General features: G+C 22.5%; 7 protein-coding genes across 7 annotated transcripts; 5 read left to right on the top strand and 2 right to left on the bottom strand.

Annotated features, from left to right (window-relative positions):
- Positions 1-2,135: 2,135 nt before the first annotated feature.
- Positions 2,136-4,883, top strand: DICPUDRAFT_159072 (uncharacterized protein; the record flags this gene model as incomplete). The annotated part of the gene is made up of 3 exons (XM_003294074.1): positions 2,136-3,051; positions 3,231-3,640; positions 3,732-4,883. Coding segments are annotated over 3 exons (2,478 nt in total), but the record flags the coding sequence as incomplete, so codon positions are not given.
- Positions 4,884-5,201: 318 nt separating this feature from the next.
- Positions 5,202-6,758, bottom strand: DICPUDRAFT_159071 (uncharacterized protein; the record flags this gene model as incomplete). Its single annotated transcript, XM_003294069.1, has 3 exons — positions 5,202-5,552; positions 5,625-6,589; positions 6,671-6,758. 3 exons carry the CDS (start codon positions 6,756-6,758, stop codon positions 5,202-5,204), a joined length of 1,404 nt encoding a protein of 467 aa, XP_003294117.1.
- A 2,275-nt stretch (positions 6,759-9,033) lies between these two features.
- Positions 9,034-10,670, top strand: DICPUDRAFT_84618 (uncharacterized protein; the record flags this gene model as incomplete). Its single annotated transcript, XM_003294073.1, has 3 exons — positions 9,034-9,373; positions 9,440-9,888; positions 9,954-10,670. 3 exons carry the CDS (start codon positions 9,034-9,036, stop codon positions 10,668-10,670), a joined length of 1,506 nt encoding a protein of 501 aa, XP_003294121.1.
- A 552-nt stretch (positions 10,671-11,222) lies between these two features.
- DICPUDRAFT_159069 (uncharacterized protein) lies at positions 11,223-12,215 on the bottom strand (the record flags this gene model as incomplete). The annotated part of the gene is made up of 1 exon (XM_003294068.1): positions 11,223-12,215. One exon carries the CDS (start codon positions 12,213-12,215, stop codon positions 11,223-11,225), a length of 993 nt encoding a protein of 330 aa, XP_003294116.1.
- Positions 12,216-12,894: 679 nt separating this feature from the next.
- On the top strand, positions 12,895-15,227 carry DICPUDRAFT_51328 (uncharacterized protein; the record flags this gene model as incomplete). The annotated part of the gene is made up of 4 exons (XM_003294072.1): positions 12,895-13,015; positions 13,102-13,781; positions 13,868-14,086; positions 14,666-15,227. The coding sequence occupies 4 exons, from the start codon at positions 12,895-12,897 to the stop codon at positions 15,122-15,124; spliced, it is 1,479 nt and encodes a 492-aa protein (XP_003294120.1). The 3' UTR covers positions 15,125-15,227.
- Positions 15,228-15,906: 679 nt separating this feature from the next.
- On the top strand, positions 15,907-17,540 carry DICPUDRAFT_99860 (uncharacterized protein). The gene is made up of 2 exons (XM_003294071.1): positions 15,907-16,219; positions 16,309-17,540. Exons 1-2 carry the CDS (start codon positions 16,148-16,150, stop codon positions 17,419-17,421), a joined length of 1,185 nt encoding a protein of 394 aa, XP_003294119.1. The 5' UTR covers positions 15,907-16,147; the 3' UTR covers positions 17,422-17,540.
- Positions 17,541-18,066: 526 nt separating this feature from the next.
- DICPUDRAFT_84613 (uncharacterized protein) lies at positions 18,067-18,568 on the top strand (the record flags this gene model as incomplete). Its single annotated transcript, XM_003294070.1, has 2 exons — positions 18,067-18,180; positions 18,278-18,568. Coding segments are annotated over 2 exons (405 nt in total), but the record flags the coding sequence as incomplete, so codon positions are not given.
- Positions 18,569-18,597: the final 29 nt, after the last annotated feature.

Raw genomic sequence — 18,597 nt, 5'->3', positions numbered from 1 at the left:
TTATATTAATTTTCCTTATAATAGTATAATTCAGTAATAATAATCATTGTATTGTTATATAGAATTTTTTATTTTTTTATAATATTTTTCTATTATTGTTATTTTAAATTTTAATAAATTAAAAAGTGGGTGTATGTGTTTTAATTAACAATAAAGTTGCAGTTATAATGTTTATTTTAATAATTTAATTTAAAATAAATATTTTTTCATATTAAATACCGTTCTATATACATCAATAATCACACATCATTATTCCCCAAAGTAGAGCCATTTTAATTAATCCACACATAAATACACATTCTATTCGTACTTTAATACACACACTGTTGTATGTTGGTGCACACAGGACAGAGTATAAAGAAATTACATTATTACTTTCTCTCTCCTTATTAATATTTTTTATATTCAAATTAAAATTTTAAATTTTTTTTTTTAATTTATTTATTTATTTTTTTGTATTTTTATCCAAATTAATAATAAATTATATTAAGAAAAAATATCACATTCTAAATTAAATCAGAGATAATATAATAAAGTTATATAATTATGTTTCTTTTTATATAGAAATAGCAGTTGTACCACATAGAAATCATTCACCACATTCACATTTTATATATTTTATAATTTCTTTATAATATTGCATTCTACCCTTTTTTTTTAAATTTTTTAATTTTTTTTTTATTTGGTATTATTTATTTTTAATCCCTATTTTAATTTTTTTCATATTCAAATAATTTAATATAATACCAATTAATTATTAAATCTCTATATTTATATACATATGTATATAAATACAATTTTAAAATATCTCGTTTTAATTTAAAACAACCAACAGTATTATAAAATAATTTAAAACACATACACCACACAAAAGTAATAATATACACTTAAATATTTCTTCTTCTTCTGTTTCTCTTATTATTGTTCTTTTTATACATACATAATTTTTAAATTATTAAATTAAACAACCCTTCCTCTAGTATATTAATAATAATAATAATAATAATAATAATAATAATAATAATAATAATAATAATAATAATAATAATAATAATAATAATAATAATAATAAAATTTTTATAATATTTTATTTTTTTATAAAAATAATATTTTTTTTTATAAAATAATATCACTCAATTTAATTAAATTAAAAAATAATAATAATTACACCAGCCACTTAGTTGTCCTATTTATTTTTTTTTTTTTATTATTTTTTTTTTTTAATATATCAAAAAGTATTAGAGATAAAATTTTTTATTTTATTTTTTAAATTAAAATTAAATTAAAAATTTAAATAAAAACAACCATAATATAATTTTGTTGCTGTTTCAATTTAATATAATTGGTACTTATATTATATTGCATAATATAGTATAGTAAACATAATAATACAGTATCAAGAAATATATAAATATATTATTTATGTTTAACTAATACTATATTATAGTTTAAAATTAATTTTCCAATTTATTTTCATTGTGTTTTTATCAAAATCAAATTATAGTTTTTTTTTTTTTTTTCAAAAATATTTTTTTTATTTAATTGTTTTTTTTTATTTATCATAAATTTTGTTTTATTAGAATTTTATAAAAAAAAAAAATAAAATAAAAAAAAAAAAAATTTAAACATAATTTTAAATTATATAATATTTTTATGTACAATTTTAAAAAAAGAAAAATAAAGTTTATTTATACATTATTTATATAAAATTCACCATATTTTTCGCACTCACATCTTTACACCCATAGCAATCACCAGGAAAACTAAATAATTTTCAAAAAAAAAAAACAAAAAAAAAAAAAAAAATTAAAAAAATTAAAATTTTTTTTTTTAAAAAATTATTAAAAATAATAACCCAAAAGATTGAGATACTAATTATAACATTTTTTATATTATTTTCAACCTTCAATCTGTCAATTATATTTGTTTCATATTTTTATTACTTTAATAGAAGCAAAGACAGGGTAGTTAAAGATAATATCACATCAACAATAATTATAACGAATAATAATACAAATAGTAGTAGGATTAGTGATTGCAATATTTATAATAGTTGCAATAACGATAGTTTAAAAATAGTGTCAACTATATCTGAACCAGTTTCCCAATTAAATACCATGTTAAAAAGAAAAAAGCCTCGTCAAAATAGTGCTTCTACCTCACCATCCTCATCACCATCCTCATCACCACCAAATTCGGGTCTCGTTGGTAACATACCAACTGATATTACCTTAAATCAACAACAACAACAACAACAGCAACAACAACAAAAAAATATACAATCATCTCAACCACAGCTAACACAAGATAATAATAATTCTAATCAACCAATTTTACCATCACAAGATAGCAAAGATAAAGATACCAGTAAAAATCATAGTAAAAGTAAAAAGAAGAAAAATAAACAATCACGAGATAGAAAATCATCATCTTCAAATAAATCATCTACTACAACATCTTCAATATCAACATCTTCTACCCCTTTACCAATAAATAGTAACCATTACAACACTAGGGATAAAGAAAGTAATAGCAATAGTAGTAGTAGTAGTAGTAGTTCATACTCTAAATCACCATCTTATCCAAAGAAATATCAAAAACCAAATTCACCAAATAGTAACACACCAATTGAAGTTTTAACCAACAAACCAAAAACTACACATCAAAAAATATCAACAGATTTTGACCAACAAATAAAAAAAGAAGAAATCATTACTACCAAAAACCACCAAAAGGAAGAGAATTCAGAACAACCAATGGAGTCACCTCATTCACAACCTACAGCTACTGCACCAATAATAAATAATCAAGAGCAACAACCACAACCACAGCCACAACCAATTAGTTTACATGAATCACTTAAAATGTCAAGGGAATCAACCATATCGAGTGAACAAAATTTTGTACCATTAAGTTTAAATGATAAAAAACCAGCATTTAATAATTCAATAATACCTAATCAAATGGAAACTACTAGATCCTTTATACCTATACATAGTAATAATAATAATAATACTTTACATAATAATTCATATAGCAACCATAATAATAGTAATTTTTCATATAAGGAGTGCGGGCATTTAATTTTTCAAAAAACAAATACCACAACAACAACAACAATAATAATAATAATAGGGGTAGAAACGAAAAAAATAGGAAGCACGTACCATTATGGTTACAAGGTCATAATTATAGTGGCAGAGATTTACAAAATATAACACTAAATAAAGAGATTGAACTCTTTTGCCAATGGTTAGAACCAAACGAATATGAAATCCGTGTTAGACAAAAGATAATCAAAGAAATCGAAACTATTGTAAAAGAAAACTGGCCAAAAGCAAAGGTTGTGATATTTGGTTCATTTTCATCCAATTTATTCATACCAAGCAGCGATATCGATATTCAAATCTCTGATATTAACGAAGGTATTGATAGATATTCATTCCAAAATCCAATTCGTGATTTTCATTCAATATTAATCAAAAATCATCAAAGCTCTTTCTACAATGTACGTTTAATTTCTGGTGCCAAAATTCCAATTATAAAAATGACATCAGTTCATACACAATATAATATCGATATTTGTTTTGATACACCAAGTGGTATTGAAAACACTCAAGTTGTAAAAAGTTTTTTAAAAGTAAGTCTATTAAATTAAATATACATTTATTTTAATAATAATAATTATAATTAATATTAATTCTTTTTTTTTTTTTTTTTATTTACTTTAGCAATATAAATCAATGAGGGTTTTATTATTGGTTTTAAAATTCTTTTTACAACAAAACCACGTAAACGAAACATATACTGGCGGCATTGGGTCATATGCATTGGCTTTAATGGTAGTTAGTTATATTCAGCTTAGACATGTTCCACAAAATCATAAATTATCACCACACAGCAAAGCAAGAAAAGAATACAAACATGCAGGAGATGCCACAGACTATGGATTAATGTTGGTCGAATTCTTTGAGCTCTATGGACTTGTATTCAATTATCAACTTTATGGTATCAGTTTGGAGCATGGTGGTTATTATTTCAGAAAAGAAGAGTCTAAAGCTATTGGCTGCAGTTTAACTTTAATCGATCCCCATGACACTGAAAATGATGTCGGAAAAAATAGTTTTAATATTGTCTTTATAAGAGGTATTTTCTCATCAAGTTTCTTGAAGCTTTTATCTCAAGATATGGTCAAAGAGCAATATACCCGCTCAGAATTCCCAACTTTGTTTTCAAGGATTATTGAAGAGCGTTCAGTTGAACAATTTGCGAGACAAAGAGCCAATGTTGTAAAATATGCACGTCAATTAGAAGAGTCTGGTTTATTACCTGAATTATCTTCAATTGATTATCTTCTAGTTAAAACTCCACCAAATTCAGAAATATTTATAAATAATAAACAATTAAAAAGCAATATCAACAATAATAAAAACAATAATAATAATAGCAATAAAGATAGTGGCAGTAATAGCTCAGAAAAAAAGGAAGAAGATAATAATGTAATAAGTATTAGTAGCGATGATGAGGTTCAAATAGTAAAGGATGATAATAATATTAGCAAAAACAGTAAAATAATAGGTGGAGGGAGTTGTGCTAATAGCAGTAATGGCAATGATAATAAAAATCATGATAAAAAGATAAATAAAGAGCACAATAGTAGCAGTGGAGAAGAGTTTTCAGAAGATTCCAATCAATCACAAAATGAAGAGTCTTCAGATGTACATAGTTCCGATTTAAACTTTTCCTCATCTGAATATTCAGATTCAGACTTTGATGGTAGCCACAGTTGTTCAAGTGATGTTTTAAACGAGGATGAAAGTGACAGTAATAGTAATAAAAACAATATACACAAGCAAAAAGAAGTAGATCCAATTGGGTTTTGAATGGTGAACAATTCATTACAAATAATAATAATAACAATAATAAATAAAAAACTTTTTTTTTTTTTTTAAAATAAACTGTAAAAAAGAATAAAAATAAAAAATATAAAAAAAAAATACAAAAAAACAAAATCCTTTTTTTTTTTTTTCTAACTCTAATCTTAATAAATACAAAAATAGTTTTATAAATAATTTTTTAAATGAAAAAAATAAAATTAAATTTATTAATTTAATATTATTATGTGTAGTTTTATTATATATTATTTTGTGTATTGTTACTTCTATAAATATTTTGTTCTGTTATGCAGATGGTGTATTAAATTACAAGTTTGAATTTAAAATTGGTTTTAGTTTATAGTGTCTAATTAATTTATCATCGACTTTTTCCAAGTAAAAAGTGCCATTTGAAATATTATCTAATGTATCTATTGGTGTATGAGCACCTTTAATAATAGAGAGGTGACTTTTCTCTCTGGTTGCTAAAATTCTTGAAAATTCGTCAGGGTTTATTTTTGTTCTATTTTGTAAACGTTCTTTTATATTTGCAATTTCTCCAATGTTTCGTGTTGATGGGAATTGTTTATTTATATTATTACTACTGTTGCCTCTAAATGAAAAAAATGATGATGCTAAACCTGATCCATATGAAAACACTAAAATTCTTTTATCTTGCTATATAATAGTGAATATTGCAATTAGTAAATAATTACTGCGCACTATTAAAAAATTAAAAATTATACTTACTAAATTATTAACATTTGATAATAATGATAAAATACCACTGTATACAGAACCACAATAACTATTACCCAGTTCTTTTGATAAGAGTGTTGAGGGGTCAACTTTTTTTTTAAAATCGTCTTGAGATAGTTTTAATGAAGTTTGGTCAAGTTTTGGATTGATATAAGAGTCTTTTCCTGTCGATAAATTTTTGAATGGAAGAAAGTCTTTATATCTTTGATTATCTGGGTCATTTAAAAACTCGTTGTATTTTAATCTGGCATATGATTTTTGGACCAATCTATTATATGGGGAATGGAAACAAAAATAGTCATAGTGGTCGATTGAGAACTTTCTATTTGGATTTAATTGTTCATAACGTTTCTTAAATTGCTCATAACACTTATCTAAGGCTCTGAGATAGCATTCAATTGATAATTTGCCATCTACATAGGGATATTCGCTTGTTAAATCTGGTTTATAAAAGTCATGTACATTTTCCATATGAGTTCCACGTAATGATGTTTCCATAACTAATGGTGCATTTGGTCCAATTAGCATTGATACTACACCTGCACCACCTGTAGGTCTAGCAGGTCCTACTGAATATACTGCTATATCACCACACACCACCAATGCATACCTGCCGTCCCAAAAGGATGACTCTATCCATTGAACGCTATTAAAAAGCGCATTGGTTCCACCATAGCATGCATTCATTGTGTCTACACCTTCAATGGATGTGTTGTTGCCATTATCCTGAAATAGTTGCATTAATGCTGATTTAACTGATTTCGATTTGTCAATGATAGTCTCTGTTCCAACCTCTAATCTACCAATCATATTGTAATCAATCTTATATTTCTCCATTAACATTTTAACTGATGTCATTGCCATTGATACTATATCTTCTCTATCACCTGAAAATGCCATATTATTTTGTCCAAGTCCGATTGTATATTTTCCTTTTGAAACTTTATCATAAATTTCTATAGAAATAAAAGTAATATTATTAAAAACTTGCTATTATTATTATTATTATTATTATCACCATAATGTTAATAGCTTACCCAAATCAGTTTGGTTTACATAGTTTTTGGGGAAATACATATCCATTGCCAGAATACCTATATCCACGGGTCTTTCATTTTTAAACATTTTTTTGGGATGTGTATTTTTTATTTTTTATTTTTTGATGTACTGAAAAGATATTTACTTTTTTTTTTTTTTTATTTTTTATTTTATTTTTTTCTTTTTTTATAAAACAATTAATAATAAAGTAAATAAAGAGAATATTATTATTTATGTATTGAGTAAATTAAACTTATTATGAAAAAAAATTTAATAAAATAAAAAAAAAATATTTTTTTTTATTTTTTTTTTTTATTTTTTATTTTTTTCAAAAGTATCAAAAAATATTTATCAGCAAATTTTTCTTATTAATTAATTTTTTTTTTTTTTTTTTTTTAAGGAAGTTTATAAAAAATAAAAAAAAATAAAAATAAAAATAAAAAAATAAAAAAGATAATTTGAACTGTTTAATCTTTTCATTTTTCATCACCCTTTGTATTTAAAAAAGATTTTTTTTAAAAATAAAGAAATAATAATTACTGAAGAATTTTTAAATAATTTATATTAAAATTAAAATTCAATCTAATAATAATGATATTTTTTCAAGATCTTTCTTGTTATTTATATAAGCTTGTATAATGATTTAAAATTAAAACAAATATATTTTTTTTTCTTTATTGTTTGAGTATTTGAAATGTAACCTTTAATAAAGATTCTATAATATATTAAATATTTAGAATAATAATAATAATAATAGTTTTTGAATAAAATAAAATAAAAATTACTTCATTATTTATTAGTTTTTTTTTTTTATTTTTTTTTTTTATATAATTATAGTTTTGATTTTGATTTTGATTGGTTTCAATTTTCAACTTTAATACTCTATTAATTATTCTTATTAAAATTTTAATAGATTAAATTTAAAATAAAATTTAAATTTAAATTAAAAATAAAAAAATAATTAATAAAGTATTAAAGTTGAAAATAGAAACCAAACCATTTTATTTTCAAATAATCTCAAGATTTATTAATTTAGTTTTATTTTAAAAAGTTTGATTCTAATAAAAATACAATCAAAATCATTAAACACCCCCAAATTACAATTAAAAAATAAAATAATAGAGTTGAACAATATTGTTTTAAAAATAGATTTTGATCGTAAAATTCCCAATAAAAATATTTTTTTTTTTTTTTTTATTTTTTTGTTATTGTAGTTAGATTCTTGAAGATTTAGTTTAATTACAAATATTTTTGTGGTTTTTTTTTAATAGCAAGTTATATTTTTTTTTTTTTCTTATGAAATTCTAAAAATAAACCCACCACAATCACACACAACTGAATAAAAAAATATAAGCATATCAAAAAAAAACACACATCACATACACACAAAACACACCCAACTGCTTAATGTGTTTTTATTTCGTATAAAAAATATATATCATTTAAAGTTGACAAAATGATATTGTTTTTATTTTTTTTTTTTTTCTTTTTATTTTTTTACCATTTTTTTATTTTTATTATGAATTTTATTATTTTTTCAATTCATTTTTTAAATGAGATTATAAATAGGTAAATATAAATAATATTTGATTTTGTTCTCAACTGTATGTTAGTACTGTCTGTGTGTATATGTGTGTTTTTTGTATTTATATTCAAAATAAATAAAAAATATCTATGTGGGGGTTATTGATTTTATTTTAGTGGTTGGGTTAAATTTTTTTTGTGCATGTTTCATATGTTTGATTCAAAAACTATATTAATATATATGCATATAAATATATTAATAAAATAAAATGTATAGGGGAGACATAATATCTATGGACAATAACAACATAAAACTTTTTTTGGATATATATGTTAATTTTTTTTATTTTTTTTTTTTTTTTGTTTTTTTTTTATTTCAAATTATATTAATTTTGAAATTTGAAATTATCACTATCATTTTTATGTGTGTCTTCTATAATTATAATAACAATAAGGTAAATTAATTTAATATAAAAAATAAATAAAATAATAAAAAATAATAATAAAAAAATATTTAAAGAAAAAAAAAAAAAAATAAATCTTTACTTTGTATAATAAATAACAATATCAATTTTACACTACGCAAAACAAAGATATACATTATATATTTTCCCCACAATTAGCTTTTGCAATATAATATTTTAAATTAATTTAAAATAATAATATTAAAGTTCTAATATATTCATTTTTTTTTTTTTTAAATTAAAAAAATAATATTTTTTAATTTTAGAGAATAAAAATAAATAATTATTAAAAAAACAATAACAAATTATAATCAATATAGATTTATATTTTTTAATTAAAAATTGTAGTTTTAATAAAAAACCAATATTAAATAATGTATAATTTATTAGAGACAATTAATGATACGGATAATATTAATTTAAATTTTGTAAATTGTAATGGAACAAGCAGTGATTGTAGTGGTCATGGGACATGTACAAATGGATTGTGCAAATGTATCGGTTTATATACGGGCGGTGAATGCGAAACCCATTACGAAGTTTCTTTGGGCGGTTCCTATAAAGCATTTAGATTTATATTTTTAGCAATTTTTGTAGTTTTAGCGGGAATCACCATTTTTCAAGCATATAAATCATTTTTTTTCTGGAAATCTGGAAAATTAGTATATAGATTGAAATTTATGAATCATATTGTGGTTTTAATATTTGAATTATGTATGTATTTTTATAAAATTTTAAACTATCAATATCTATTATTAACATTTACCTTTACATTTACAGTAAGAATTATTTATTTTATTACCGATCCATGGGGATACCGTAATTATGTTTCAAGAGCAACTAGCGAAATTTTATATAATTTTCCAATATATTTTGTATTTACTGCATATATTATATTGTTAATTTATTGGTGTTATACATATAGTGTAATATCATATAAATTAAAACCAAAGGGAATCGACGGTCCCATTCAAAAAAGAACCTTATTAAAGGCTATTCCAATCTTTATATTTATAAATATAATTTGGTTTATCTTTGAAATCATTCGTATCATACTCGGTGCAATTGGTAAAGATAAAGGAAGTGTTTATAATAATGCCTACAATGCTTGGGTTGGTGTAGCATGTTTTTCAACCCTTATTTGTTTTTCAATCTATGGTTCATTATTAATTAAAAAAATAAGATTGCTACCAACTTCAGAAAAAGAAAAATCAGCTACTGTTAAAAGAGTAAGTGTTCATCATTTATTTTAATTTTTAAAATAAATATTAATAAAAATTTATTTTTTATATAGCTTACCATTATTACAATTTGTGTATCTGTTAGTTTATTCATTTCCATCTTGCCCCCAATTTTATTCTTTTTTTTAGGTTTTTACAATTCACCTCGTGGTATGTTAACTAATGTTTCAGTTGTGCACGGTATTGAAGCAATATTAACAATTGAATTATTATACATTATGAAGCCTAAAGAAGTATTCAATGGTAATAATTCAGATAGTGAAAAAAGTAAAAAGAAATCAAACATCACTAAAACAAGATCAGAATCAGTTTCATATTATAAACAACACAACTCCTCACCCAATGCCTCCCCCAGAAACTCACCAAGAGATTCAAGATTCTCTAAGGAAATTAAAGAACCAAATTTCTCCTCCAGCTTCACTCCATCTACCCCACCAACCAATAATTTAGACAATAGTTTTCACAACCAACACAACAATAACGATAATTTAAATAGTAGTAATGATGAGATCATTAATCACCATGACCACTCAAGTAATAGTAGTAATAATGATAATAGCAGTAATGAAAATAGTAATGTAACCACTGAAAATGAAACCGAACCAATGGTTTTTATCAATACCAGAAACAACAACAACAACAACACCACTAGTGATGATGATAATAACGAAAATAATAATAACAACATTGAAATAGAAATGAATGAAAATATACAACAAAACGGAGCTAGCGAAACTGTCGAATCTGATTCAGTTGACCAAAATGTCTAATAAAATAAAATGTAAATAGTTTTTTTTATTTTATTTATTTATTTATTTATTTTTATTTTATTCTAATAAACAAATCTTGGATTAAGAAAAATTGTTTTTTGGATTTTAAAAAAAAAAATAAAAAAAATTTAGTTTTAAAGAAACTATTTCTATAAAATAAAGATAAAAATAATTTTTCTTTCTATTCAAAAATATTGGAAAAAATTCTTTATATACAGTTATTTTGTTTTTATAATTTGATGGACCCGAAGGAAAAAAAAAATAATTCTTAAAAATTGGGGAGGAGTTTTGAAAATTAATACATATGCAAATTAATTTTTATTTTAAAAATTATTTTTTACTCTTCAAAACAAAGGATCGAGTTAATTCTCGTTCTTTATTTTCTAAGCAAAGAAATTGAATGGTTTTTTTATAAATAAAATATATATATATAAAGATTGTTTTTAAAATTGATTATAGTTAATATTATTATTATTATTGTTTTTTTATTTTTTATTTTTTTTTATTTGTAATTTTATTTGTAATTTTATTTTAATTATGAATATTCAGAAACTATATATAATATCTAGAATTTTTCTTTTTTAATGATTGAGAAATTTCGAATGATGACTCCATTTCTTCTTTTTCTTTTAAAATATCAACCCAGCTTTCTCTTGGTGTGACATATTTCTTCTTTTCATTATAGGTAGAGCTATGCGAGATATTATGGTGATTGGTGCTACTACTGCTGGTATTAACAGTGTTGGTTGTGTTTGTGGGGAAAACAACACCAGACTGTTGTTGTTGAGTAAATGTATTTAAACTTTGAGATACACGGGATGGGATACAGACCGGTAAACTGGTACCCAAAATCATTTCTTGCATAAGACCGTTACTTCTTGATCTATTTCCACCTTCGACAGTAATTATTTGGTCATCCTCGTCATCTTGATCATCATCTTCCACATACTTTGGTTCTTCTGCTGCAGATCCTGTTTGATATTGTTGTTGCTGTTGTTGTTGTTGCTGTTGTTGATACTCTTCATTAATTTCGTCTTCGCACTCTTCGTCAAATTGGAAAATCTCTAATGATCCACTACCATTTAATTTATTAAAACTTTGTTTTTGAATATTATACACTATATTATTTACATTATTATTATTAACATTAACATTATTATTATTATTATTATTATTAACATTAACATTAACATTATTATTACTATTATTTAAACTATTTATATTTGGTTCTTCTTTGTTATTTTCCATTTGATTTGGATTATCTTTATTACTATCAATATTTGTTGTTTGTTGTGGTGGTGGCTCATTATCTATATTATTTGTATTATTTATATTATTTGTGTTATTTTGAAATGTAACAGTTTTTGAACCTAGTGGTGATGTTGTACGTGGCCTTTGTGAGGGAACTGCTGATTTAAATGTTGTGGTAGCATTATTTGATGCATTATTGTTTTTATTTTCATTATCAGATATATTTGTACTATTATTTTTATTTAAACCAATAACCAATGATTGTGGCTTTTGATTATTTCCATTATTTTCCATTTCTAATTGTTATTATTACTACTACTATTATATTGGTATAGTTTTTATGTGTATCAGTATTATTATTATACAATTGAGAATATATAAAAGTTTTTTTTTTTTTTTTTTTATTTATTTATTAAATGATAGTTGTAATGTAAAATAATATCTATTTAATTTATATTGTCTTTTTTAAAAATACAAGCAATTTTATCTTTACTCTATTTAAATATCTTTTATGTGTGGTGTATGTATATAGCTATCGCTTATTCGTTTGTGTGGTTGTTTTTAATATGAAAAAAAAAAATAAAAAATATATTAAAAAAAAAAAAAAAAAATTTTTAAAAAAATTTCAAAAAAAAATATTTTTTTTATTTAATTTTTAATTTTTTTAATTTTTTTTTTTTTATATTAATGATTATTTTTTTTATTTATATATAATTTCTTTAATTGATCAGATTAATTAAAATAAGCAATGGATTTAAAAAACTCGTAACTTTATGTTTAAAATACGAAATGGTTGCAACCAATTAATCATTAATCTTTACTTTTTCTCATTTTGTCCAATTTTTTTTTTTTTTTTAATTTAAAAAAATTTTATTTTTTTTTATAAATTTGAAATATGAAAAAAAAAAAAAGTTCAAACTTTTTAATTACAAATAATTAAGCAAATAAATCAATAAACAAACAAACAAACAAAATGGTATCAGATAATCCACTTCAACAAGTCCGTGAATCTGCCAAATGGGTCAGCGAACATGCAGATAATGTCAAAATTGATCCAATTGCAATAAATGAATTTTTAACAAATTTAAAAAAAGGTATTTATAGTGTTGATTAATAATAAACTATTGTTTTCATTATTATTAATACTAATATTTTGAATTTTTTTTTTTTTTTTTTAAAGACGAATATGATTCAAAATCATCAACTGTTATATTCCCATTAAATTTTTCAACTCCTAAACATGAAGTTAATTTTTGGTTTATTTTAGATTTAATTAATTTTGGCAGTGGATTTAGAAAAGAGTTACACGAGGCATCAAAAAGAGGAGCATATGAAACTATATGTTATGGTTTATTTGGAATGTATCTTTCCCAAAGTGGTAATTTATCAGCCAATTTCTTAAATAAATTATCATTGAACGAAATATCATCATTCTTTAGTATCCCAATAATTGAAGAGTACGAAATGCAACCAGGAATTTATACCTGTCGTGATACTCCATTAAAACCATTAGCACTTAAAATTCAACAAGTTTTAAAAGAAAGCTCTGAAGTAATGTTGGAATTAGGTTTTGATAGTTTTGCTGATTTTGTTTGGAAAATAACTGATCCAGTTAAAACTGCTCAAAAAGGTGGCTGTTTAGCTTCAAACTTTGTCAAAGAATTGGTAACCAAAATCCCAGCCTTCAATGACCAAGTTAAATACAAAGACCATAATGTTTTCATCTTTAAAAAAGCTCAATTATTGGCTGCTGATCTTAACCGTCGTTTCAAAGATAGCGAATCTGCACGTTTTAACTTTACCGATATTGACCAAATTACTGTATTTACCGATAATGTTTTACCAGCTGTTTTAAGAAAGGTAATTATTTTTATTATTATTTTAGACAAATTATTTTATAACTTATTTTGTTTATTAACCAATTTTTTATTGTTACCATTGCACAGTTTGGTATTTTAAAACTTTCAAAAGAATTAGAAGAAAAGTTAGATAATGGTGGTGAACTTTTACCTGGTAATGATGAAGTTGAACTTAGAGTCCAAGCAATTCAAGCTTCAATCGAAATTGTTGAAATGTCCAAAACCAGACCAGATAATTTTATTAAAAACTCACTCGAATTAGATTATTATCTTTGGACCAAAGGAAAAGACGAATCATTTAGAAACGTAGAAAGACACTATACAAAACAAACTATTTTCTATTAAAAAATAAATAAAATAAAACTAAAAAAAAAAAAAAAAAAAAAAAAAAAAAAACTTTATAAAATAATTATATTAAAATAGCAATAGGTAGTATTATTAGACACCATATATTAATGTTATAGATTGAATATATAATAAATAGGAAATGAAAATGAAATTAGGGGGGGTAGATTTGTTTTTTCTTTTGTAATTTTTAAATTTCAGAATCATTAAAAATCCCTTATTAGTCACGTGGTATTAATTTGGTAATTATTTTAATTATAAAATATAATATAAAGAATATATTTATTATTTATTTATTAATGTTTTTTTTTTTTATAAAATAATTCAAATTAAAAATATATTTATTTTTTTTTAAAGAAATTTTATCTTTTTTAAAAATAAAGTACAACAGCTACAATAACAGCAATCATGAAAACAACAATATTTATAGTTTTTTTAATTCTTCAAATAATTTTAATAACCTATGGAATGGTAATTTATATAAATTTTATTTGAAAATAAAATAATTAATATTTAGTATTAATTTTTCATATTGTTTAGGAATTTAGGGATGAAAATAATTTTGTTCAAGACGATTTATTCAAAGAAAATGAACTACTACCAATTTTTGATAATAATGACTATCAAGTATTATTAAATAGTTTTAATATATCTTTAGATAGGGATAGACAAATCATATACAACATTACAAAAGGAAAGCACTATACACAACTTCAACTTTTAGAAAATGATAGAGTTTTAGGATTCTTTTTAGATAAAGTCAGAGATTATTTATCAGAGAATGGGTTTGATGTCATCAAATTTGAACAGTTGGTAAAACTTTTATGCAATAGTCTTTTTGTCTGTAAAATTCCATTCATTGGTAGTGCAATTAGTTTTATCATTGACTCTGCTGGTATTCTTTTAGAGGCCCAATGTTACAGAGACATTGCCGAAAACCTCCCAGCACCCAAAGGCGGTATTCAATTAACAGGTATTTCACTACCCAAATTATTATAATTTTAATTTTAAACAACAAAATTCATTGTTTTTATTATATCATAAATAAAGTAAAAACCAATATTTATTAATAAAGAAACTTTCTTTATATTTTTCAATATGTATTTATTCCTGCTATTGCATTATATTAATATTCTTAATATTTTCATTAAAAAATTTTCAAAATAATAATTAAAAGGTTCTATTATATTTTTCAGTTTATTTTAAAATTTTTTAAAGTATATATCTTTATATAATACGAGATATACAAAAATATTTTTTAAAAAATTCAATGATTTATTAAAATAAATTATAATTTTTTTACTATCATTATTTTTATTATTATTTTTAAATATTTATTACCCCCATTGAGTTTATTTTTAATTTTTTTTACCTTTATTTGCACAAAAAACACAACCACCCAAATTCACACCCCTTTAAAAAAACTCACACACTGATAACACCCACACAACACTGTGTTTTTTAAAGTTAATGATTTTTTTTAATTAATTGAATTTATAAATATTTGAAATTAAAATAATTTCCATACTTATATATATATACATTCACACACACGCCTATAAAAAGTCTATCCTTGTGTTCTATCTCAATAGTTCTTAATGGGTATATAAAAATAATTTTTGGTATGAGTGTATGAAAATTATTAAAAAATTGAATAAATATGCACATATTAATCGTAATTTTTTTTTAATTTTATATGTATATCTCTCTTTCACACATTATTTTTTTTTAATATTTTAAATTAAATTACATTGATCATATAAATACATTAAAAGATGATTTATTTTTCCAAAACAAATTTAATTTAATTAAAAAAATAATAATAATAAAATAAAAGTGTATAATTATTAATTATTATTAATATAAATATATATATTTATACTATAAAATATATTTTAAGTTGATTTTTAATTTAATTATTGTGTAAAAAAAAAAAAAAATATTTAAAAAAAAAAAATTTTCTATTTTTTTTTTATTGTTATTATATTAGATTTGTTTACTAGATACTATTTTATTTATAAAATGCTACTAAAAAATATTTCACTTTTAATAACAGTTTTTTTAATTGCAATAAGCTTTACAAGTGGAGAAAATGTAAATACAATTTTTTTTTAAAATTTTTTTTAATATTTTTATTAATAATTATCATGATTATAATATTAATAATTTTTAAAATAATATAGGTGCAAAGGGAAAATAAAAAGTTTGATGTTAACAGTATAGTTGATCAAATTAAAGAATATTCTAATCAATATAATTTAAACCAACATCAGTTAATCAGTGTAATTAATTATGCATGTAGTTACTATCCAGAAAACTGTTTGTTATATAATGGTAGATTACCCGATGCATTCATGTTATATGCTAAAACTCTTTTGAAGAGCAAAGCAAATGAACTCAATCAAGCAATTCAAGAGAGTTTAAATTCAAATACAAATAATGATTTTTTTAAAATCTCACCTGAATCAAGCCAAAAATTACAAAAGTTATTTATTCAATTTAGTTTATTATCTGGTCCAACTACAGCTGATGGTGTAACAGGAAACGGACAAGGAGCAATGGATATTCAAAACATTCAAAACAATGCCAATGCTCAATTAGCTGCAGCACAACAACTAATTCAAAAAGCCAAACTAGAAGCTGAAGCAAAAGAAGCTGCTAAAAAAGAGGCTGAAAAAAAAGAAGCTGAACGTAAATTAAAGCATGATGAAAAGTTAAAGAAAAAAGAAAAGGAAGCTGCTGAATTAAAAGAAAAACAAGAAAGAGAAAAAAAAGAAAAGGAAGCTGCTGAATTAAAAGCTAAAAAAGAGCAAGAACAAAAAGAAAAGGAAGCTGCTGAATTAAAAGCCAAACAAGAGCAAGAGCAAAAAGCTAGGGATTCTTTAAAAAACAAGATTGAAGAAGAATTAAGAGCAAAACTTGCTGCTGAAACTGCCGAAAAAGCAAGACTTGCTGCTGAAGTTGAAAAAGCTAAACAAGCCGCTGAAAAAGCACAACAAGCTGCCGAAGCTGCTGAAAAAGCAAAACAAGCCGCTGAAGCTGAAAAAGCAAAACAAGCCGCTGAAGCTGAAAAAGCAAAGCAAGCCGCTGAAGCCGAAAAAGCTAAACAAGCCGAAGCCGAAAAAGCTAAACAAGCTGAAGCCGACAAAGCAAAACAATCAAATAATATGCCAACTGATAAACCCGATTATTTAGGTCAATTCCTCGATTTCCTTGATATTGTAACTCAAAGCAAAAACACCAATGATAAAAATATTCAATTCAAACAAAATACATCACCAGCAATTAAATCATAAAAATATCCCATTCCTCAATCATATTTTTATAAATTTATTTAAAACATTATTTTAGTTTAATTTAAAAAAAATAAAATTTAATAGAAATTTATTTATTTTCTATTTTTATTATTTCATTTAATTTATTTCCTTTTTAAAAAACCTCATATGTTTTCATATTTTTATACATAAAAAAAAAACTGAAATAGCTAATTGATGTCGTTTTTTTTAAATTCAAATTCTATATATATTCCTCTTTTTCACCACCATTACATCTATTAAATCTTTAAAAACCAAATTAACCATATCCAGAAATACACACCTTAAACACGAGCACCCATCCACCCACATATACAATTTTTTTATTATTGTACTGTGTAACACAACCACCCCCATAATAGTTAAAATCTATTTTTTGAAGATATTAATTAAAATATATATAAATAGTAAAATTAATAATTATTTTATGGTATGAAATAATTATATATAAGGAAAAAAATAAAATTATTAAGAATATTAAAAAAGAAAAAAAAAATTCAAAATAAAAATATAAAAGATCTGACACTAATGAGATAAATAAAAAAATTAGTATATAATTATAATTATTATTTGTATCTTTTTTTATATATCTTTTTTATTTATTAACTATATATATTTATATAAAAAATGAAACTATTTATTTTATTAATTTTTATATTCATAAATATTTATAAAGTTTTTGGAAATGCAAATTTAAAAAACAACATCAATATAAACAATGATAACAGTAATAGTGAAAATGTATAAATGGTTAAACGAAATTATTTTTAATTTTTAATTTTTTTTTTAAAAAATATTTTATTAATTTTTTTCCTCATTTTTATTAAATTTTTTACAGGTTCAAAATGCAACTCCAAATCCCACATCAAATATTAACTTAATAAACCCAAGTGAGTTTAATAAATTAAGCCAAGGAGAAAAGCAAGTTTATTTTTTATCAAGAATACGTTTATATTTAAATAATCAAGATTATGATTTAAAATATTTAGTTAAACATATCGATTATGAAATATATCAATTATGTAGTTTTTATAAAGGATATTGTTATTCAGAAAGTCTTACAAAGAATAGCAAGATCACAATGACCATTGAAGATGCAACAAAAAAGATTCAACGTGAAGACTATAGAGTGCAAAAAGCAATTTTCGATCTTTCATT

This window comes from Dictyostelium purpureum (genome assembly GCF_000190715.1).
Source record: "Dictyostelium purpureum unplaced genomic scaffold DICPUscaffold_507, whole genome shotgun sequence".
NCBI classification, from domain to species: Eukaryota; Evosea; class Eumycetozoa; order Dictyosteliales; family Dictyosteliaceae; genus Dictyostelium; species Dictyostelium purpureum.
This window is presented reverse-complemented; position numbering and strand designations above follow the sequence as displayed.

Excerpts from the sequence above, each read along its gene's own strand:
- DICPUDRAFT_99860 (XM_003294071.1), top strand. The coding sequence starts at position 16,148 with ATGCTACTAAAAAATATTTCACTTTTAATAACAGTTTTTTTAATTGCA. Across the intron at positions 16,220-16,308 it reads GCTTTACAAGTGGAGAAAAT|GTGCAAAGGGAAAATAAAAA; the intron begins GTAAATACAATT and ends AAAATAATATAG.